This window comes from Canis aureus, chromosome 25 (assembly GCF_053574225.1).
Source record: "Canis aureus isolate CA01 chromosome 25, VMU_Caureus_v.1.0, whole genome shotgun sequence".
In the NCBI taxonomy this organism is placed as follows: Eukaryota; Metazoa; Chordata; class Mammalia; order Carnivora; family Canidae; genus Canis; species Canis aureus.
The window spans coordinates 37,850,665-37,873,401 of NC_135635.1; the positions used below are offsets into that span (position 1 = coordinate 37,850,665).

Sequence of the window (22,737 nt, forward strand, 5' to 3'; positions counted from 1 at the left end):
GGAGGAGCAGTTGCCCGGAGGACGCCCGGCGCTTCCTGTTTCCGGTTCCCCGAGTGGAGCACCGCGAGGCGCCCTGGGGAACGCTGGCCTTTAACACGAGTCCCGGGTCCGGGGTCTGCGGCTGGCCCCTCGCTGGCCCCGTCGCCCAGCCCCAGACGGGTGTTCAGCCGGGGATCCTGCGCCTTGGCTGCTCCCTTCGCCCGTGACACGTGAGTGTGAGGGGCGTGGAGGAGGAGGGGAGCCGAGAGCGCTCACACCTCGGCGCCGGGGGCGGGGGCGGGGGCCGGGGCCGGGGCCGGGGCCGGGGCCGCTCGGGCTCCTTTGGCCAGGAGTGCAGCCAGAGATCCAGCTCCGGAGCCCTAGGGCGCGAGGGGTAGTTAGAGCCCCGAAGGGAGCGAGGGAGGACGGACCGCCCCAGCCCGGAGAGGGAACCGACGTGTATTCGGAAAGCAAAGAAAGGCGGGACCCTGGGTATGGAGTCGTTTGAGGGCTCAGCGGATACCTGGAGGGGGACTTCTTGATCTGCATCGTGAAGGAAGGTAAAGTGGCATCATTTGGGGAGGATATGGCCCTAGGTGATTGGGAAATCAGGAGACTGGACGGAAGGAGAATTTCCAGAATCCTGGAAGAAGTTTGGAGGGGATTCGTGGATGGTATGGAGGAGCTAATAGAGGGTTTCTCTAGTGTTTTCTCTTCGTAGGGAGCTTCCGCCCCTCGACCTAGAGCTACTTCTCTCAGGCTTTCCAGCATTGGGGCGGTCTAGCTAATTGAGGCTGCTCTTCTAAAAGTGGAGGCTGCTGGAGACGGGAGATAAGGGCCGCTACCGCAGAAAGTAGAAATTACACTGAGAAGCGGAAAACGTTCATGGCTCGTCTTGAGGGGTGGGAAAGAGTGGTGCAGACGCCCCGTAGTGTGAACTGCTTCCCGATTCCTGGCTTGGTCATTGGTCATCCCGTTGAAGAGAAATGTTTAGCATTACCAAAATCGTTCTGTTCCAGAACGAGAAAACTGAAGAGGATATTTCAAAATCTTAAAGTCCTGCCCTTTACTTCCAAAGTACGTAGACAAACTATTGCACCTAATTATAGCACCTTAAGAGGGAACTACGGCAGCCCTTCGGTTTCGTACTCTCCCTAAGAGATGTTTGCACCCTCGTATTACAAATTTTCCAGAAAATAGCTGTATGCCATGAATCATCCGAGTTGTCCCACCACCTTCATACATGTTTAATACTTGTATGACCTAGGGCAAATAATTTACTCTCTGTAAGCATCAGCTTCCTCATCTGTAAAATGAGAGAAATGATACCTACTTTTCTGGGCTGTGAAAATTAATGTAATCTAGATGAAGCACTTAGAGCATTTACACTGAGTCAAACATATAGACAAACATTAAGCAGAAAAGAGAAAAGAATGTAAGTTGATTCTCATCCTAACTTGAACCAATAAGCAAATGAAAGATCGTTAAACTCAACTAATGCAGACTGCAGGGTGTTTAACCCTTTATCCTATCCCAATTTTGTAAGATTCTTTGTTTTAATTTGGGAAAAGAAATCATCAACTGTTAACAGATAAGAAACTAACTTTGAAGCCAAAGAACACAGTCTTCTGTATGAGCATTCCTCCAGAAAACTGGTCCGGGGGGCGGGGGGGGGGGGGGGGGGGGGAGCTTGAAAGTCCAGGATGTTGAGTGCTCACTTTGGCAGCACATATAGTAAAGTCCAGGATGTTGGAATTTTAAATTAGATCATGAGAAAATATAAGGAATATGGCATGTATAAAATCAATCTAATAAAAGGAATCTCTTAATATTTTTTAAGGAACGCAGCTGGTCACGTAGTATGTTGAGCAATGAGTTAATTTAGGGAAGATAGGAGTTTGAGGTTTGAGTTCTTTATTCCACCTCCTATTCAGTGATCTGTGTGAGGAGTCACTTCCCCCTGCTTTGTCAAAAAGAAAGCAAGGCTGTGGCTGCCTACTCTGATCCCCAAAAAAGTAATGTGAAAGGGGATATACATGTAGTGGTTAAGTGTAGACCGTGAACTCTGGAACCAGACGTTCTGGGTCACTCCACTGGCTGTGCCTCAGTTTTCTCATCTGTAAATTAAGGACAGTGATTGTATTTACTGCATAGAGTTTTTGTGAGAATTAATTAGTTAATGCATGTTAAGTACTTTTAACAGTAAAAAGCAAGCATTCTATTAAGTTTCCTATTACTGCTTTAAATGTGTTTATGGGGGCCTTACACTTTATGGTTGGCGATGATTATTCTCTGGAAACATTTTATTAATACTACTATAGTGAAAAAAAAAATACTACTATAGTGAGTTGATTTTGGAAATACACAAAGTCAGGGAGACAACTTCCCAAGCATTTTTTGCTCTAGTGGAGTGTGGAAAACAGAAGGTCAAATGTAAGTTTAGTTAGGAGAGATTTCAGTCAGGGCTCAGAGCTTCCATTTTCCAATCTTTAAACTTACTGGTACCCATTAAACTCTGCCTAGTTTTATATTCTAGAAATGCACTGGAGGTGATAAACCAGCCTGGAAAAGAATTAGAGGACTTTAAAGAGTATTAACCAAAGCCCAGGCTTGAAGGATGGAAGCATGTTATTATAAGTGGGAAAAGTTTGGAAGAATTAGATCTCTGTATTGCAGCAGTAACACTGTTATGAAATTAACAAGTAGCAATGGACTGGAGGACCATTATTGGATACCAGAGTGAAGTCTTTTGCAAGGGTAAATCGGTATATCCTTGGTGTGAAGATGGATTAGAGAAAAGAAAATGAGCCTGGGAAATGGAACCATGTGTTTCCATTCCTAGAGCAATACAAGGAGCAGATGAATTGGAAAGTAACTTAGTGACTCCCAAGAATTGTCAGCAGTTAGAAGTGTACAAAGACAGTTCTGCTTACTGGAAATTTAGAAACTCTTGTGATTTGTGACATGTAGAGCCCTAGGTGGGTTTTGGAAGACTTCTTTAAACCGCTCACTTGGACCTAGTGAATTTTCTTCTTCCGATGATTAAAATGATTGAATGTTTTTTGAGATGAGCCATTAAAGTAGATAAATGTCAAGTTTGTAATGCTGTGGCTATGTGTATCTCTAGTCGTCTTTCTTATGGTAAATGTGAACAAAGACTGATGGATGCTCCTGACTGTTGACAGAAGTTAGGACCCAAAGTACTGAAGTCCCTTTCCCTATTTTACATATTTCTCCATAACTTTCAACTAGACAATATCAAGTGTTAAGCTATAATTTAAGTGTTATCTTAGGGAGGGCCACAGGTTGGAGCAGCTTTTATGTACTAGTAATGATTTTAAATATGAGATACCACAGTCTAACTTTCTACAAAACAGTAAAGATGCACATTCTCTCAAAAGAAATAAAACTTTAAAAATAAAAAGAGAAACCTAGAGATTAAGAATCCTATTCTGGAAAAAAAAATCCTATTCTGAATATTAAAGGACAGGAAAAAATAATGGATGAAAGCTAAAATAGACGCAAGAAAATAAAACCCAACATGATAATGAGGAAAACTGACTGGTATAAAATAAGTGATGGATGGAAGATAAAACTGTAAAACTTACACATTCATGTGCTTTCTCTCTTTCCCTTCTCTCCTGATCTTTCCCTGCTTCCTCAACACACACACACCCTCTCCCAAAAGGATGTTCCCCTTCTTCAGCCGCTGGAGGACTGGACTGCTCCTGCCACTGCTCCTAGCTGTGGCAGTAAGAGAATCCTGGCAGACAGAAGAAAAAACCTGTGACCTGGTAGGAGAAAAGGGTAGAGAGTCAGAGAAAGAGTTGGCTCTTCTGAAGAGGCTACAACCACTGTATAACAAAAGGTAAATGAAAAGAGCTTTGAAGGGCTTCAGAAAATAACTTTGTTAAAGAATCTTTTCCTCTGGGGCGCCTGGCTGGCTCAGTCGGTGGAGCATCTGACTCTTGATCTTGGGGTTATAAGTTTGAGTCCAACACTGGGCACAGAGATTACTTTAAAAAAATAAAATCTTAAAAAAAAAAGTTTCTTCTACTTACTGAATTTATTTTAGTATTTCTACTCTATGTGGAGGGACTACATGTATAATAACCTCTGGGAGATGGCTGTAATCTGAATGTTCGTAATACTGATCTCATTGTCCATGATATCTTGCCCCCCCTTTTTTTTTTTAAGTAGGCCGCATACCCAACACAGGGCTTGAATCCACAACCCTGAGATCAAGACCTGAGCTAGAGATCAAGAGTCAGACACCTAACTTACTGAGCCACCCAGGCATCCCTGCTTACAGTTTTTGTTTTTGTTTTCTTAATGCTATAGAGCAAATTCTCAGCCCAGTTTTTAATAGCAATGTGAGTTCTCTTATGCAGAAGAATAGCTATTTCCAAGACTGGATTCAGGAGCAGCTTGTAGGAATCTAAAAGCCTTATTTGGTACCTCCATATAAAAGGAATTTAGAAATATCAGATAAACATTGAGGCCTGTAAACATCATGTCAGGACTCTTCAGGTACATAAATCTGAAGATGATCTTCAAGGAACAAGGGACCATGGGATACTTCCCGTGAATGTAAATCCTTATTCACAGGGAAATAGCAGCTGACACTCCGGCACAGTCTGGAACAGGTATTCTAGAATATCTAGCTGTCTGGGATGTTGTGTTTTAATCTGTCATCATCAACAATTAGGATTGTCTCATGATTCAACAAATAAAAATCATTCACTAGTAGATGGATATCTCATGATCAACAAATTTACTCACTATTACATTTAGCTGTGACGTCAGGTAAATTGATCACTCTTGGGATGGGGAATGGGGAAGGAGTGTAGAGGAAGAGAGGCTGCTTCTCCTAAGGCTGATAGCCAGTAACTCTTCTCTTCCTTCTTTCTCCTCACTTCTCCTTACAGCTTTCAGAGCACTGTGGGCCAGGGCCCAGACACATATATCTACATGTTCAGGGTGTGCCGGGAAGCTGGCAACCGCACCTCTGGGGCAGGCCTGGTGCAGATCAACAAAAGTAACGGGAAGGAGACAGTGGTAGGGAGACTCAACGAGACTCACATCTTCAATGGAAGTAAGACTCTCCCTGTTAACTGACCCCGAGTCAATCCCTCTGACAGTCCTGTATGTGTCAGCCTTTCTCATTCTCTTCAGAGTATCATAAGGTGCACGTGCTTCAGCTCACCTGAGACAATAAATCACAAGATACATAGTTCCACAGCTCCTCTGGAGCCATGACTTAGGACCTTGGTATGTTTGTTTTAAAGTTAATGAGAAACTTATACAAAAAGAAGAATCTAGCTAGGATTCTGTAGCTTAATGTGTTTTTCAAGCTAGACTTAAAAATATCAACCACGACCATTTCTCATGGAATTAGTCCAACTTTGCCAGTTACATCTTTAGAGATTAAGCTTTTATGCAAGCCAGTCTATAAAAATTGTCCTACTGACTTGTGCTATTATGTTTCTCAAAAGCCATAAAATCATTTTGCTGGAAAGGACTATGAGCACCTGTGGCCTAATTCCATTCCTTAAGCAGATAACTGTATTTTCCAGTGCAGATTTTTGCTCATATCAATAATATAATAAAAAATAACATCAAGAGTTTGGGAGTAGGGGTTGGAAGACTGGATTTTTGACCGAGCTCATGTTTAGTTGTCCTGTGACTTTGAGCCCCTGCTATGCCTGCGCATAACTGGGGCCACCTGGTTCCCCCGCCACTGACTCTTTTAACCGCAAGCAACATGGCGGCACCCATGTCATTGTGTTTCTTCATATGCAAGATTAGAAGCAGCATCTTTATTTACTTCCTGTGATTGATGAATCAAAGGATATTTTGCAAAAGAAACTTGAATGCAATAAATATGAGAGAAGAAATGGCTCCCAATTTTAAAAATCCTCCACCTTGAATTTATCTGTGGCTAATTTTAAATCTTAGGCTATCCCTGATCTAAGAATTTTATGGAACCTCTTCTTTCGATGTTAGCAGGTGTTCAGAAAATGTGAATCAGTGTCAAAGTATGGGTCATAATTGTTTTTGCACTATCGGTTGCCTAACTTTATTGTGGAAAATTAAGATTATTACACGAATATCTGATTTTTAGTTATCTTAAGGGAACTCAAAGCTATTAGAAAAAAAAAGCAAGTTTTAGCTTGGTATTTCTTGGTTCCAGAGCTCATATTGACAAGGGTTATTTGAATTAAAGCCAATTTCATTGAACTCCTCAATTCCTTTCTACCATAGTACCCAGGCCTGCCTCTGCTTTTCCCCCACCCCAAAGCAACATTCTCATTGTCCCTCCTCAGGTAATTGGATCATGCTGATCTATAAAGGGGGTGATGAATATGACAATCACTGTGGCATGGAGCAGCGTCGCGCGGTGGTGATGATCTCCTGCAATCGACACACCCTAGCGGTGAGGCATCCTGGGCCACACTAGCCTAGAGAGGAGATGAAAGGACTGACCTGAGGTGGGAGAGAATTTCCAGAGGGAACAAGATACATTGGGATGGATAAGGGAAAACTAGTTCAGTTTTTCCCTCTGCCACAGACCACCTATCTGCCATCATACATGGAAAATAAGTTGTTGAACCAGGAGAAAGCAAATGTTTTTGTAGCTTGTGGGTTTTCTCTTTTTCTAAATAGGAGTCAAAAGGAAATGGTACACTAAATGTAGTGTTATGTCCTTTCATCATCAGGACAATTTTAACCCTGTGTCTGAGGAGCGAGGCAAAGTCCAAGATTGTTTCTACCTCTTTGAAATGGATAGCAGCCTGGCCTGTTCTCCGGAGACCTCACACCTCAGTGTGGGTTCTATCTTACTAGTCACGTGAGTGCTTTTCCCTTTATCAATCCAAACCTTCCTTTTTTTTTTCTTTTTTCTTTAAACTCAATTACTTGGTGATGTTTAGACTCAAATTGTGTGTGCTATGCCATAACTGGAGGGGGCAAAGCTTTGTGTGAGAATCCTCTAAACTCTATGCAAGTTTTTAAAAATTAGGTATGTTTCGCCCCTGATAAATATTTGCATTTAGAGGTGCTTTATATCTCATTACTGGAGGACCAGACAGTTTTTAATACCATTCTATTAGATTATAAGAACTTTTAAAGAAATGAAACTGTATAGCTAACAGGACCTATCCTTGGCTAGAAGTCAGAGTCACACACTAGGTCTTATTTTTTCCTGAACTTTTGCTTTTAGACAGTGTTCCAACTGGTTTAAGAAGGTACCCTCCCCAGGGTTTTTTTTCTTCTGTTTTTATGGACTATAGGAAACAGCTAATGAATAGAAAGATTATCTTTATTATTGAAGTTTTACCATCCCTCAATTATTTAAGTAGAGAGGTCTCTCTTCCATAGGTTTGCATCACTGGTCGCAGTCTACATCATCGGGGGGTTCCTATACCAGCGACTGGTGGTGGGAGCCAAAGGAATGGAGCAGTTTCCCCACTTAGCCTTCTGGCAAGATCTTGGCAACCTGGTAGCAGTAAGTAACAGGACTACCTGCTGAGTCTGGAGCCTGCGGGCAAGGGTTGAGTGACCAACCATCCTGGTTTGGACCCAGACTGAGGGATTTCTGGGGACATAGGACTTTGGGTGCTAAAACAGACATCCCAGCAAAACAAGTACAAAGTATTCATTGGTCCTAATACAAAGTAACAAGTAGTATAGCATCTTAGTGTCTGGTCTTTCTAAAGACTTGTTGGAAGAGACACGCTGTTGCTTAAATTGAGGAATCTGATAAAGCTATTAAGGGGCCTTGATGGGGAGAAAGAAAGACCTAAGGAGAATTTTTCTCCTGTTAGCCCTGAATTCAATTTTGGCTGGTCCTGGGTTTTCTCTCCATTATCTTTGAAGAAACCTAGTTCTTGCTGTATTCTTAGGCCACAGGTACATTTTGCCTCACCCTAGAAGTTGGTTATTCCAAATGATCATTTCCTTCCTTTGCTTCTCTCTACAGGATGGTTGTGACTTTGTGTGCCGCTCTAAACCCCGAAATGTGCCTGCTGCGTATCGTGGTGTGGGGGATGATCAGCTGGGGGAGGAGTCAGAAGAAAGGGATGATCATTTATTACCAATGTGATTGCACTTTAAATGCCCAGCTGCTTCTTCAGTCCCCCAAACCAAAGCATACTCAGCCAGATTTCTTAAGCAGTCTCCACTCCAGTCTCTCATCCCACCCTTAACATTGCTCTTGCTTTTCAGTTTGCTGTTGATTTGCATTCTCTTCTACTAGTAGAAATGCCTTCCCTTGATTCCCTATTTTATTGTTCCTCTAGAGAGGTACAGTTGTAGGACAGAGATAAATAGGGCCTGTGCAAAAGAGGCCATCACACTATCTCTTGCTATCAGAAGGTACAAGTAGGATAGTTACAGTGAACAAAAAAAAAGTGTGGCAGGCTCCCTGACTTTTTTAAACACATTTTCACAAGTTTTTGAGACACTGGATTTCTTTAATTAAAAAAAAAAAAAGGCAAAGAAACATTATTTATACAAGGTTTGATTGCTTTCATGCTGTTACTCTGTACTCTACAGTAGTCTCCATGAGAACCTGGATGTAATTTCTTGCTGTTTGAACTACTCTACAGTGTAATACTTAGTTGCATTCCAAGTGTTGCCATTTGGTCAGAGCCTGGAGATGTTGCAGACTTCCTTCTCCCACCTCTGGGATTAGGATGGGGAAAATATTTAATTTCCCACTCAGAGGATTATGAAATACCATCACATCATTTGTTGGCCTTGGAGTGACCTTATTGTGGAACTGGGCCCTGGATTGGGGGCTCATGGTCATTAGTCCATTATGTGGCCAAAATGCCTTATCCAGAAGTCTAGTCCTTCAGAAAGGGAAGGTGAATTGGACCTCCTGTGCTACAGGGGTTCCAGAAAAGGAAGTCTTTACCTGTAGTGGGATCTCCTCAATGGCTTTCTTCTCCCACTTGCAGTAAAAACTTGGCCCAAGCTTTTCTTCCAAGATGTTTCCCTCTACTAGTATTTCTAAATATGTTGCACTTTCTTCGCAGGCATGTCGACTTCCCCTTTGCCCCCCCAAATCTTCTGGAAAGGGAATGAAAGCAGAGGTGGGACATCTAGGGCTTTGCCATCCTGTGCTCTGGGTGTGGAATGCTGCTGTACCTGTCCCTTCTGGCTCAGGGAAGTATCTTCTTGCCCACAACATTTCTGTGGGGAGAGGTTCTGAATCCTCTGATGCTTCCACTTTTTTGATAGGCCACGTGCCCAAGAAGCCTGGCCCAGTCTTTCTGTAATAGTGAACCTGGGCCATTGAAGAGTAACATGGCTCCACTGGACACAAGAGGATGGTGGAATCAATAGGCAGGGGCTTTTTATAGCCTTTAGGGAAGAAAATGAAATTATTTCATCTTTGGACTTTTAAATACTATTGGAATGATTTTTTTTCTTCTTTCTAAACAGGGAAAATAATGTTATATAAAAGCATCCTTTTTGTTATTTGTTTGCATTCCCTCCCCACACTGGTGTTTTAAAAATGCAGAAACAAAAAAGGAAAAAAATTACATTTTTTTGTACAAAAACACTTAAAAAATTAAAAAAAAAAAAAAAAACCGGTTGCCCTTGTCTTTTGTATGAAAGAGTAGAGACACTGAAATGGAGTAAGAGACAACTGAGACCAATTTTTATCCTTTTACTGAGGAGGAAAAAAATATTTAATATTTTTGTTGTATAAGGAATAGCGCCTAAGGCAGGTACTTATACTCCTGACCTCAGTCCCACACACTCCCGTTTTAATAAAGCTATAGGACAGAGCAGAGTTGGAACTGAAAAGAAAGGCAGGGTAGAAGACACAACAGATAAACCAAAGGGAGCAGGGGGATGCAGAAAGAATGACAGCCACACATGTGCCACACACATTCTAGCCCCTGCAGCGAATCAGAATGATGCCAACCCAATCTGCACTGGCTGGTGACCCTGCCATGGACACAGGAGGAACGATCAATACTAACAGAGTGACAACAAAGAAGACTGGGCCATGGCCACAGTTGGGCGATCCAGAGGGAAGAGGGGGAGTACCAGATTTTACTCCTTGTGTCACACGAGCTAGAAGAACCCTACCTCCCATTGTGGAGGCACACCTACGTCCCACCCATTTCCTTACCTTACCATTCGGTCTACCCCTCTGGGAAAACTGAGACCCTGGCTAGATACTCCACTCCAGGATAAGGCTGAGCAGTCTTAGTTCTCGAGACTGCCTCTTTTATAAAGATTGGATTAGGGTAGCTGAGAAGTGTAATGATTTTAAAAAATAAGGTAGAACCAGAGAAAATGTCACAGCTGCCGCCATGTAGCACCAGCAACCAATTCTTGCACTTTTCTTCCCTGTCTCAGTAATCCCCTCTACAGAAGATTTATGTAATTGGAACAGCTCTTTCTTCCCTGTAAAGTCTGCTGATACCAGGTTACAACCTGGACAGTGGAGAGTGTCTGCCTTAGGCTCGTTTGTGCAAGAGGGCCACCTTAGGTCTCCTTGAGGACATTTATCTTGGCGCAGATCTTGAGGGCGGGGCCCAACTTGATGTTCATGGCACTCATAAGATGTTCCTCTTTAAGTAATAAAAGGGCCTGTCCATCAATCTCCTGGGAACGAAACTCCTCTGCAATCTCTTGGCAGCCTATAAGGAAATGGTGGGGATACATATGAGAAACATTACATGGCAGCACCAGAGGATAGGAGGGGGAAACTCGAGATGAAAACATGGAGACCCAGCAGTGGTTCCTCCCAAGGTTCTCATCCTACAGTCAGGAACATAAAAGTCTGAGGTGGTGAGCTTGGAAAGTCAAATGAAACCAGAGAGAAACTGGCTATTTAAAAAAGCCGAGAGGGGGACGCCTGGGTGGCTCAGCAGCTGAACATCTGCCTTCGGCTCAGGGCATGATCCAGGGTCTGGGGATCTAGTCCCATATCCGGGTCCCCACAGGGAGGCTGCCTCTCTCTCTCTCTGCCTCTCATGAATAAATCTTTAGAAAAAATAAAAGCCAAGAGGAAGAAAAAGTTGACCACAGAAAGAACTTCATTCAAAAAGCCTGAAGAGGGAGGAAAGGGAAGGAGCAAGATCTGTACCTCTTCTTAGTTACACTAGAAAAAAAAAGTTCAGAGCCCTTATGACATTTTTAAGGGCCCAGAGTTCAGGGGCTCCTGGGTGGCTCAGTGGTTGAGCATCTACCTTTGGCTCAGGTTGTAATTCTAGGATCCTGGGATTGAGTCCCACATCGGGCTCCCCGCAGGAAGCCTGCTTCTCCCTCAGCCTCTGTGTCGCTCATGAATAAATAAATAAAATCTTTTAAAAAAACAAAAAAGGGCCCAGACTCCAGACAAATGGCAATAAAAGGTAGGGTGATTTTCTTTTCTGGAGAAAACCATCCTCTGTTAAGAACAGCTTATAAACAATACTACCGGGATCCCTGGGTGGCGCAGTGGTTTAGCGCCTGCCTTTGGCCCAGGGCGCGATCCTGGAGACCCAGGATCAAATCCCACGTCGGGCTCCCGGTGCATGGAGCCTGCCTGTGTCTCTGCCTCTCTCTCTCACTGTCTGCCTATCATAAATAAATAATAATAAAAAAAAAAATTAAAAAAAATAAAATAAAATAAACAATACTACCTGGAAGAATGTGGGGTAACAATGCTCCTAACTTTCTAATCCTTTTCGTGGAAAAAGTCTTATCAGGTATCACAATCACATATAAATAAAATATACTTTATCCAAAAATTATTGGTAAGAAATATAATAGTAAAAATCAAACACTGCAAGATTGCCAACATAGTAGAGGACAGTCAGCCCAGAAAGAAATTAGGAAACCAGGCTGTGGGCAAGTACCTTAAGTAAATATCAAGAATAGAGCCTTCATCATACTATACTTAAAGTGCCTACTGCTTAAAAGTCAGTTCTGTTCCCTGTCACAAAGGCCCATGGCCCATATGGGATGACCTGCAGAAAAGTAAACATCTATGTGATCTGGGTCCTACCAGATAGGCCCTCAATACCTTGTAGAGAAGCAATAAACTCATACACCTCTTCTACACTCCAACGGCTGGGATTGCTGGACAGGAACACAGGGTTGATGCCATGTAATTCTGGTGTCAGTGGCGCTGTATTGGGGTTCCCCAGGTCACGTTCTCCATGCCCAGTTCTCACAGATAAAGGCCCAGGAGATGTTGGAGAGAGTGCTTCATCGTAACTGGAATTATCTGAACCCCGGCTAGAGTCCTCTTGACCCTATGGAGAACATTACAAAGCAGTGAGTTGTGAATAAGTGTCGTGAGGCTTCCCCCGCCCCTTCTGAGCCAACTGGGTTTGGGTTAATACTGAGGAAAAACTAGTATTGCAAGTGAAAAAACTATACTTTGTTTGCAAATGCCCAGAGTCACCAGTCCACTTCTCGAGTAACTTTCAAGTAAACTCACTTTCCTGATTCTTCCCTTCTTCCAACAATCAATCTAGATTTTCTGAAATATAATGTAATGCAATGATTCATGGATACATGAGCCAGTAATCAGGTGAAAGAAGACAAGGAGTCAGGATCTCTTGGAATTGGGGAATGATACCATCAATACACGACTCCGAGTTCTGGTCTCAGACTCTCACCTGGGCAAAGGAATTGCCCGGTAGGGAAAGAAAAAGGAAAGGAGACCATTTTAAAGGTAGCTGGCTCTGCGACTGAAGCTCACCCGGTGGCGCTTGCCCTGGATCTTGGCACGGGCGATGTCGGAGGAGCTGCGGCGAGGCCCACGCCGACGAACACGAGCATAGTTGGATTCTTGGAAATCTTTTATTTTTTTCCTCTTTACCCGGAACTGGTGACTACAGCTCACATTATACCTAGAGGTAGGGCATATATGGGATGTCAGAGGTGCTCTAGAAGACTACCTTGCTACCCTCCATGGGAACTAGTGTTCTAGGAACTGACTTGGGGGAGAACATGAAAGCAAAGAAGAAGACCTTACACATCAGCTGTGAGGTGGTCCTAGAGAAGGGGCACACTATTAGATGGAGGAACTGGTGCTGAAGGTGAGGAAGGGGTGCCCATGGTACCTCTTAGCGCAGGTCATGGAGCAGAATCTCTTGGAGCCTCGAAACTGCTCAGCAGGAGCATACTTTCCGCAGTACTCACACTTCAGGAGGTTCGCCTTCTTATCGAGCTCTGGAAAACAAGGCATCCCTGGAGAATTGTCACTGGTTCTGCTGCTGCTCAGGCCATCATTAGGCCCACAGCTGACTCTAATTACTCTCAGGGTTTGCCCCCCAAAGACCTAAACAATCTAATTCAGAATCCCTAAAACATAAAGTTCAAAATCCAAAAACACAAAGACACGTGCCTCAAGAACATCATGGTCTTCCTGACTTAAGCCAGACTAGTTTCCATTCTCGATGACTAACTTTATCCCAATTTATACTCTCAGACTGCAGACAAGACTGCATTTCAAATAGATGAGAGAAACTAATTACTAATTAGAAGATATAGGATCCCTCTTCCAATAAGAGTTTACAAAAGCAGTGGGAGAAATGTAAACAAGAGTCCTTAATATAGGGGCATATGGGTGGCTAAGTGGTTGAACATCTGCCTTTGGCTCAGGTTATGATCCCTAGGGTCCCGGAATCGAGTCCTACATCGGGCTTCCTGCATGGAGCCTGCTTCTCCATGTGCCTACATCTCTGCCTCTCTCTCTCTGTCTCTCATGAATAAATAAATAAAATCTTAAAAAAAAAAGTTCTTAATAAAGATTATAAATTCTAGAATAAGGAGAACTGAAAATATAAGAAATATCCTATTTTAGATCATCTTTTGAAAAATATATCCTTACAGTAAATAATTCAAGAGGTTAGCTTGATAAAACTACCCTAATCCTATGGGAACTCTTTTTGTGTGATTCTACACATTCTGATATTTAATAGAGTTCCTATATGTAGATGGCCTCCATATAACTCCCACTTTAAATAATTACTATTTTACACTTAGCCCTCAAACACCTCTCCCGGAGCCTCCTTCCCCAGATGGGTCTCTAAATAAATACTTACCAGCAGATGGGCTGTTCCCTCCCAAGGGGCCCCCCGACTGATTCTCATTCAGCCCTGTCGGGAGGCCAGTCTGTAATGGCTTCTCAGACTCTTTCAGTAACTGAGAACAACCCACCTGTGCCAGAAAAAGTTTACAGTTAAGTTAACCTAATTCCTTTCTGCTTCTCTATAGCTTTCCCCGGCAATTCTGTCATACCTTTACCTGGTTCTCTGAGTTAATGACCAAGTCTGGTTTAGAGAAGAAACATTTTTCAACATGGCAATCAAGAGGCCCTCACTAGCTGTTTTCAGATAAGCCACTGGAAAACAGCGTCCTGCCTTGGCTCCCTATCTTGTCTTTTTCCTTCCAAAGTTGCAGATACCTGTGTTCTAGTCCTGGCTCTGCAACTTCTGGGCTTTAGTAAAGTCCCTTAGTTTCTCTACCACAAATTTCTTCACTCTAATATAGCCTAATTTGTGTAACTAAACATTACAGCTTCTTCTCCTCTTCTCAACATTTTCATTTGGTGGTCTACACATATTCTTTCCTTTCCCCCTTCCCTTCCTTCTTTACAATTAACCATATAAACAGTAGCACTGAACTCTTCTCTAATAATTAAATAGTTCTGAGACTTGATTTTAGTGGACTTGGAAAGACAATAATCAGACCAAGTCCCCACTTGAAAGTCCCACCTTATGGCCCTGCCCTCACCGGGAAAGGCTCTGCTCCTTCCTGGATAACGAAGCCTTCAATGATGTGGGTGAGAATCTGAGGCTTCACGATGGCCTGTGGGGGTTTTGAGTCACCCATTTGTCTGGACACCATGGCTAGTGTAGGAGGCGGTGCGGATGGGGCAGGAGCCAAGGCTACTAGTTCACTGCTTGGAGTATTAGCATTCATACCAGTCACTGGTTCAGCTTTCTCTGGAACAGATTAAGGAACAGATAGGGGATGATGCAATGGACTCATTTATTATTAGCCCAGCCAGTCTGATCTTCCACAATAATACACGTTCACCTTTGATCATTAACACCGGAGTCCTGGTTTTTGGATCCACCCATTCATCTACCAAGTTTAGGCCCATATTCTACAGAATGACACTTAGCTTTGAGCTCTCTCAGAACAGGTCTCTAATCTCTGCACTCCAATAGCACTGCAGAAGTCAGTTCCTCACCTCCAAGACTGTTCTTCTCCTCCATGGCCTTTGGGCTCTCGGCTACTGGAGACACCTTGGCAGGAAGCATTGAACCCAGTGTGGAAACATCGTCTCTCTCCTCTTCAGACTCTGCCTTGCGTTTGACAGCCAACGTCTGCGGTTTGCTCTATAATGTTTAGAATAGAAAAGAAACCAAGATTTATGAGTGAAGGATATAAGGAACCTCCATTACTCCCATTCTGTCAGTGAAAATTTTCTTAGTTCCACATTCTCCAATTTGTCTACTTCCCAGGGCACACTAAAATTCCCAAGTCGTTGCCAAGAAGCATTATCTACTACATCAGTACAAAAGAAATGTTACATTTAGTCCTGACCTAGACCTTGTGACCCTGGGTTCATTATGGCCCAACCAAGAATTGCTGTTTTTCCAAAGACTGATTTGGATGATTAAGAACATCTTGATCTAACAGTACAGATCCAAAAACCCAGAATGATTTCAGTAGCAAATTTAGGAGTATAAAGTACAGATTATATACATTAATGTCTCTCTCTCTTACAAAAGAAACAAGTAAGTACCAGTATCTTAACCTTCCATCAATGTCTTACAAAAGAAGTACATACCAGTATCTTTTAAGTTGTATAGTTTATAACAAATAGTTGTCACGGATGAAGCAATGCAATGATTAAGAGAGCAGCTGATGTAATACCATATTCTCACACACAGGCACTCACACATAGTAACTTTGTATCTGTTGCAGACTGAATGTTTGTGGTACCCTCCCCTCTTGATTCATAAGTCCCGGGGTGGTTGTATTTGGAGATGGGGCTTCTAAGAAAGTAATTAAGGTAACATGATAAATATCAGTACATCAACCTTCTCAACTCTTCACTGCCCCCTAAGTTAAGCTCTATGTCCACTGAGCCCCAGGTCCACTCAAAGGGGACTGTGCCCTCAAAGCCATCTAACATCACTCACCGGCAGGTGCACAGACTGCATGTAGAAGGCAGCAGGTACCTGGGCTACAACAGGGGAGGATGTTGTAGCCCCCTTTACCACATGTGCGGTCCCCTGCACCGGAGCCAGGCTCATCCCAGAGGCTAGCGTTGGGGGGCACTCCTGCAGCGCACCAGGAGCCTGGGACGAAGGCGGTGAGGAGGCCAAATGGGCCTGCCCGGGCTGTACCGTATTGGGCATCCCCCGGGACGTAGGTACGGCAGCCGCCAGCTGCGCCAAGCCCAAAGCCTGTGCCTGGGCTGTCCCTGGCTGCCGGGTGCCCACGACTTGCACAGGGATATGGGGTGGTGGCTGCTGGGTGGCTGACATCTTAGCAGCCCCTAACTGAGGCGGCTTGATAGGTGCTACAGGTGGCTTGGACTGGATGGGGAGGGGTGGCTTAGGGGTTGGGTCAGGTGGGAGGGACAAGGGCGAAGACTGCAGCATGGGTTGCACAACCAGGGTCTGGGCTTGCTGCTGAGACTGGGAAGGTGGGACCTGCTGAGTAGGTGGGACCTGCGGTGGCTGAGGGGCAGTGAGGGTTGTGGCCGGTGGTGGCGGTGGTGGTGGTGGCGGCGGCGGTGCTGGCTGCTGCTGCTGTTGCTGCTGCTGCTGGGCCAACTGGAGGTGTGTGGCTGTGTGGAGGAGCTGGGACTGCCGGTGCTGGAACTGCTGCTGGTGGTGGATGGCGATCTGCTGCTGGATTACCACCTGCTTCTGCTGGAGGTGGATCTGCTGCTGTTGCTGAATCAAGGAATGGGGCTGGATCTGCGTGTAGGTGGCTAGAGGAATAAGCCCGGCACAGAACAGACAAGAGCAGAAAATAATCAGCCTTTAAATTAAAATTGAAATTAAAATCACCTTTCCAAGGTGTTCCTTTTTTTTTTTTTTTTTTTAAGATTTTATTTTCTTATTCATGAGACACACAGAGAGAGGGAGGCAGAGACAAAAGCAGAGGGAGAAGTAGGCTCCATGCAGGGAGCCCAACATGGGACTCGAACCCAGGTCTCCAAGATCATGCCCTGGGCTGAAGGTGGCATTAAACCACTGAGCCACCCAGGCCGCTCTTTTCAAAGTGTTCTTAGCTTTGGTATCATATAGTGAATGAAGATCTAGCCTGGAAGGGCCTAGAGATCACTTCATTTGTACTTTTTCTTCTGAGCCAGACATTACCAACTCTCTCTCTCCACAGTTCAAGACCTTAAGGGAAGAAACTCCCTTGCCCAATCATTTCACAGTCCTCAATCATTTCTGGCAGCCATCTAACTTTTATTTCCTTCGTTATACTAAATCCTGTTAGTCTGACCCAGCAGAGAATGGCTGGCCCATCTTCTGTATGATTAGACTAAGTTCAAGGGCTCAGTCCCTGCTTTATTTATTTTTACATCCCTAGAACCCAGCCCAGTGCCCAGCACAAGAAAAAGACTTAATGGTCACCCAGAGAGTAAATGCCCACAGAGGTAAAGATTCCAACATCTTCCTGTGAAAGGCTCGATTTTTTAGAAACATCAGTTTAGGTCACTACCTATGAGAAGTCTTAAGAGTTAGCTGCTATTTAGGCTCAGACTTGACCCAATTTTCTCCACTGTAGGTGGAACCTACAATCTCCCCCACCCCCTATGCCCTCAGATTGTCCAGAGAGCACATGTGAGATGAAAGCACTTTGGAAACAGAAGTGCTATGGTATATAAACAGGTAGTAGTCATACAGCCTGATAATTAACTCTTAATTTTTAAATATTTTTAAAGATTTTTATTTTTTTGTTTGAGAGAGCCAGAGACAGTGAGAGAGCACGAGCCAGGAGAGGCAGAAGCAAGCTCCCCACCGAGCAGGGAGCCCAAAGCAGGGCTCAATCCCAGAACCCTGGGATCATGACCTAAGCCGGAGGCAGACGCTTTACCAACTGAGCCACCAAGGCACCCGAACTCTTAATTTTTTATAAGTAAATCATCCAAATAGAGCAACAACTAAAGTGCTAGAAACAAGGCAGGCAAAAATAAACATTACCAAATAAGGTGCACCCACCTAACTATACGGAACCACAGTCCAAAAGCAACTATAAACCATTTGGGGTTATTATTATTTATTCTTTTTTTATACTTTTTAAAAATATTTTATTTATTTATTCAAGAGAGACACACAGAGAGAGGCAGAGACACAGGCAGAGGGAGAATCAGGTTCCCTGCGGGGAGCCTGACATGGGACTCAGTCCCAGGACCCCGGGATCCCAACCTAAGCCAAAGAGATGCTCACCTACTGAGCCACCCAGGCATCCCTTTTTTTATCCTTATCATTGATACAGAGGAGCACAAGTTGACTATATTAAACCGTGGCTCTATTTGCTAGTCCTAAGTGCTCCAAGGCACTTATAACAACTCCACTCTACCCTGATCCAAACCATCATCATCAAGATGATGAGTGAGGGGAAGAGCCATCTCCTCTCAAGCTAAATCATGAGCTCCATGAGGACAGGAATCTTTTTTTTCAAAGATGCATCCCTAACACCTCCTCCAACACAGTAGGCAATTCAGTATGAACTGGGTAAATGAATGGGTAGGATGAGAAAACTGACAAACTCAGGGCCTAAGAAGATGGGGACAAAGTAGTTTGTAAACGGACTGCTGCCTGGTGGAAATACAGATGTATCTGTTACCGGTCCTCCTCTCTCCCTGGACTAATATGATCAAGGCTGATATCATTTTCCCTCCTTCCACTACTCCAGGACTAAGAAAAGCAAGAACAATGTCAAAGAGACGTACTCTGAAGATTTCAAACAAGTTCTAAGAGAATAAGGATACTCTGAGAGGTGACAGCTTACCTGAGCTAATAAGGGTCTGGCTGGGAGCAGGGGTAGCTGTCCGTGTCAGGTTCATGCCCACGTTCTGCTGACCAGCCCCATCTGCTTCTGCCTTCTTGGCTGCTGCACTCTCTGCTTCTGTCTGGCTTCCCTGACTCACAGTCACTGCTTGGGCTGCAGGTAAGGGCTGCACCACTCCTGTGCCCTTCCTGGGACAGCTCCCACCCCCACCCATTCCTGAGGAAGGCAACTGGCCCAAGCCGCCAGGGGCCTGGCCACCTCCACCGGGACCCAGGGACCCTGGGATGCTACTCCCACTGCCTCCACCAGCTTGACTGAGGTTGAGGGACTGGCCTGAGGCCCCAGAGGACGCCTGAGCTACAGCAAGGGCCTGGCTGGAGGCCTGGGAGAGGCTGGAGACAGGGGAGGCTCCAGGAGGAATGGCCTTCGGAGCAGAGCCTTGCATTTGGGGTCCTTGGGCCGAGGCCTGTTGGTTCCTCACTGCCAAATTCTGCACCTGCAAGATAAAAGAAAAAGATACATTGAGAAAAGGGGAACAGGAGGCACTGAGGTCAGAGCTTTCTGTGACTAGTTCAGAAGCAGTGAAGACAGTTACAGATATTCCCCAGCCTCTGCACAGGGTATCCCCCCCAACCTTTACAATCATATACATTAAAGTCCTTCCAGTCACCCAGGGAGAGACTCTTGAATCCTATTTGATTTTCAGTCTCCTTTATTCACTATCAAATCTATCTGCAAGTTTGCTCATTTATTCCTTCGAGATGGCTCAGATTTTCCTTCTTCCTCCGTTCCTTCAACATCGGCCAAATACCTACTATGCTTCAGGCACTACACTGGATACTGGAAATGCAGGAACGAAAGTCACGGTCTCTGCTCTTAATGGGTACTTTCTACCAGAAAAGACAGACGAGAAAATCACTAATAACCGTATTCTACTATGCAGAGACATATGCTATTGTAGCACAGAGAAGGAAGATGGACTCAGACCAGGGAGATTAGGGAAGACTTCCCAAAACAGTCTTTTGTTTGATCTGTGACTCCATGAGTGACAGCAAAGGTGGAAGTGTGAAGAAAAAGTAACAATATCTGAAAGACCATTGAGCCAAGAAAGAACATAGCATTTCTGGAAATGATAAATATTTCATTATGTTTGAGGTGAGTTAGAGGGAATGGAAAGAAATGAAGCTAGGAAGACAGATTGAAGCTGAGGGTGTAGAAAGGTACCAGACCAGGAAGGGCTTGGTGTATTAAAATGAGGAGAGTCTGAACTTCAGTTCGGAAACAGAAGTTTATCTATCTCCCCCGTTGTTAATATTTCCAGCACCTAGCACAGTGCCTGACATAGTAAGTACTCCAAAATATAAAGAGAGGACTGATGAGCACTTAACTGATGACAGGAAGCCACTGAAGAATATTAATCAGAATAAACATAATCAACTCTACAGCTGAAACCATTCTTGTAAACATTGCTGATGGAGGCACAACCACTTTGGAAAATAGTTTGGCATCCCGTCCTAAAGTTGAACATTCACACACTCTCAAATCCAGGAATCCTACAAGAGAAACTCTTGCTATATACAACAGGAGGCATGTGTAAGAATGCCACAGCAGCTCTATTCATAGTTAACAGAAGTCTGGAAGCAACCTAAATGGCCATTGTCAGAAGAGAGGAAGGAACTACAGTATATTCACACAGTTGAATACTACACAGAAATCAAAATTAATAAAATACAGTAACATGCAACAATATGGATGGATTTTGACAATAAGCTATTAAGAAAGGATTCTCCCCAAATTATATACAGCACAAAAACCTTATAAATTTAAATACAAATACAAATACATACATATACATATATATACATGTGTGTATATATACATATGTGTGTATGTATGTGTATACATATATGTGTGTATATATATGTGTGTGTGTGTGTATAAAATATGGTATCTGGAATTTACTTCTAAATAGTCCACAGGTGGAGGAAAGTGGCCTGGTTAAAATGGCCATGTGTTGATAAATGTTGCAGCTGGTTGGTAGGTACAAAGGGAGTCATATTTTTTTCTATTTTTGCATTAAGTTTGAAATTTTCCATAATATAAAATACTGTTTAAAAATATATGTAAACACAATAAAACTGTAGAAAACGGAACACAGGAAAGGAAGAACCTAGGAATCAGAATGGTTATTACCGTGGGTAGCGGCAGGCAATGGGTAGAACTGAGGTTTGCTTATTACATCATTAAAATATAGTAAGTAAATAAAAGTGGCCCATAAATGGACCACTGTGGAGAGGATGTCATGAACCAAGGATTATGATTTATCAAATTCGGCATACCAGTAGTACCATTTAAAATGTTAGTAACAACATACATTTTCTTTTAAAAAACTTATTTTGATAGTAATATGGAAGATGTTTAGAGGTAGACAAGGAGGAAGTCAAAGACACCATTTAGAAAACCAGTACAGTAATTCAGGTAAAAAATAAAAAGAACCTGAGTTCAGACAAGCAGTAAAGAGGTGACAGCTTTTGAGAGAGATTTACAAGAATTATCAGGATTGGGTGCCGGGGCACTTAATGTGATCCGGCAATTACATAATAGGGTTTTTCTAATCAGCTTTCCATAATAGCGATTTAAAACTTTCCTCATGGGGCAGCCCAGGTGGCTCAGTGGTTTAGCGCCGCCTTCAGCCCAAGGCGCGATCCTGGAGACCCGGGATCAAGTCCCATGTCAGGCTTCCTGTGTGGAGCCTGTTTCTCCTTCTGCCTGTGTCTCTGCCTCTCTGTGTCTCTCATGAGTAAATAAATAAAATCTTAAAAAAAAATAAAATAAAATAAAATAAAACTTTCCTCGTCTCCCGATATACCTCAGGATATACCACTTGCTCTTCCCCATCACCGCTGTAGAGACAATAAACCACTACATGAGCACATTTCAGCAGTTCCATCACTAAATCTACACATTCCCCTCATAAACACCCACCACTTCCTTTTCCCTGCTCTCCCTTCTTTCCTCCCTCCTGATCAAATCCTTCCCCACTCAAGGCCCCACTCCTCTTCCTTCTCAAGGAGCTTCCTTCTCACTTCCTTCCTGTCTCTTCAACCTCTTTGCTAATGGTGCCCTCCCATCACACCTGAACCCCACATACCCAACCCCAGCTTCATCCTCCTTTCCTGCTATCAATAAACTGGTAGTGATTATTTAGATTCACTGCATCTAGTCTCACCATCCAGCCATTCCTCAAGTCATACTACTTTGGTTTCAACAACCCTGAACTCCACTGATACGGTTCTCCATCCGTAACAGAGTAAACTCTACCTTTCTTGTCATCCCTACTGTATTAGACAAAAGACTCCCTGCCACTTCCAACATTTTGCTCCTTTCTCTTTATGACACCACACAATCCAGATTGTCCTGTGTCCCTGTCACTCTTTCATACTCCCCTCTGCCAGTCCATCAGCCTCTATTCGACCTTGAACTATTCCATTTTCTAAGGAACAGATCTAACCCTCAGGGCTCCATCTTAAAGGCTTTTCTCTTGTCAATCCATACCTTTCCCTCAGCAATGCCAAATGTTCTCTTGATATCAATTATCATCTCTGTGTCCACTACTCTTAATGTTATCCCCCACGCAGACCTTCCCTCTAAGCTCAAGTACCAGATATATAAAACTGCTGACCACATGACCTGGTGTATATCCAAAACTAAACTTCACCCTAAATCCGCTTCTCCAACATTCAT

At 43.7% G+C, this 22,737-nt stretch overlaps 2 protein-coding genes and 1 non-coding gene across 16 annotated transcripts in view; 2 read left to right on the forward strand and 1 right to left on the reverse strand.

Annotated features, from left to right (window-relative positions):
* M6PR (mannose-6-phosphate receptor, cation dependent) lies at nt 1-10,621 on the forward strand. Of its 5 annotated transcripts, XM_077871134.1 has the most exons (8): nt 68-209; nt 999-1,056; nt 3,668-3,847; nt 4,908-5,074; nt 6,306-6,415; nt 6,699-6,829; nt 7,360-7,486; nt 7,961-10,621. In XM_077871134.1, the coding sequence occupies exons 3-8, from the start codon at nt 3,669-3,671 to the stop codon at nt 8,081-8,083; spliced, it is 837 nt and encodes a 278-aa protein (XP_077727260.1). In that variant the 5' UTR covers nt 68-209; nt 999-1,056; nt 3,668; the 3' UTR covers nt 8,084-10,621. The 5 variants fall into 5 exon arrangements, with proteins under 5 accessions (XP_077727258.1, XP_077727260.1, XP_077727259.1 ...); XM_077871132.1 differs by lacking the exon at nt 999-1,056 and having other exon boundaries at nt 1-209; XM_077871133.1 differs by lacking the exons at nt 68-209; nt 999-1,056 and adding an exon at nt 346-539.
* On the forward strand, nt 5,643-5,747 carry LOC144297798 (small nucleolar RNA SNORA76). The gene has a single exon (XR_013364660.1). It is a non-coding gene; the product is annotated as a small nucleolar RNA SNORA76 (small nucleolar RNA).
* Nucleotides 9,230-22,737, reverse strand: part of PHC1 (polyhomeotic homolog 1) — a 23,089-nt gene continuing 9,581 nt past the window's right edge. For 6 of the 10 annotated variants that reach the window (XM_077871127.1, XM_077871129.1, XM_077871128.1 and 3 more), the window contains 9 exons: nt 18,994-19,489; nt 16,158-16,957; nt 15,200-15,347; nt 14,737-14,948; nt 14,046-14,160; nt 13,062-13,188; nt 12,698-12,848; nt 12,014-12,245; nt 9,230-10,643 (listed from right to left, as the gene is read on the reverse strand). In XM_077871127.1, coding sequence (XP_077727253.1) covers nt 10,489-10,643; nt 12,014-12,245; nt 12,698-12,848; nt 13,062-13,188; nt 14,046-14,160; nt 14,737-14,948; nt 15,200-15,347; nt 16,158-16,957; nt 18,994-19,489 — 2,436 coding nt within the window. In that variant the 3' untranslated portion in view covers nt 9,230-10,488. Of the gene's footprint in view, nt 10,644-12,013; nt 12,246-12,372; nt 12,476-12,697; nt 12,849-13,061; nt 13,189-14,045; nt 14,161-14,736; nt 14,949-15,199; nt 15,348-16,157; nt 16,958-18,993; nt 19,490-22,737 lie in introns of those variants that run through there. The other 4 variants (XM_077871131.1, XM_077871126.1, XM_077871124.1 and 1 more) reach the window with 2 other exon arrangements.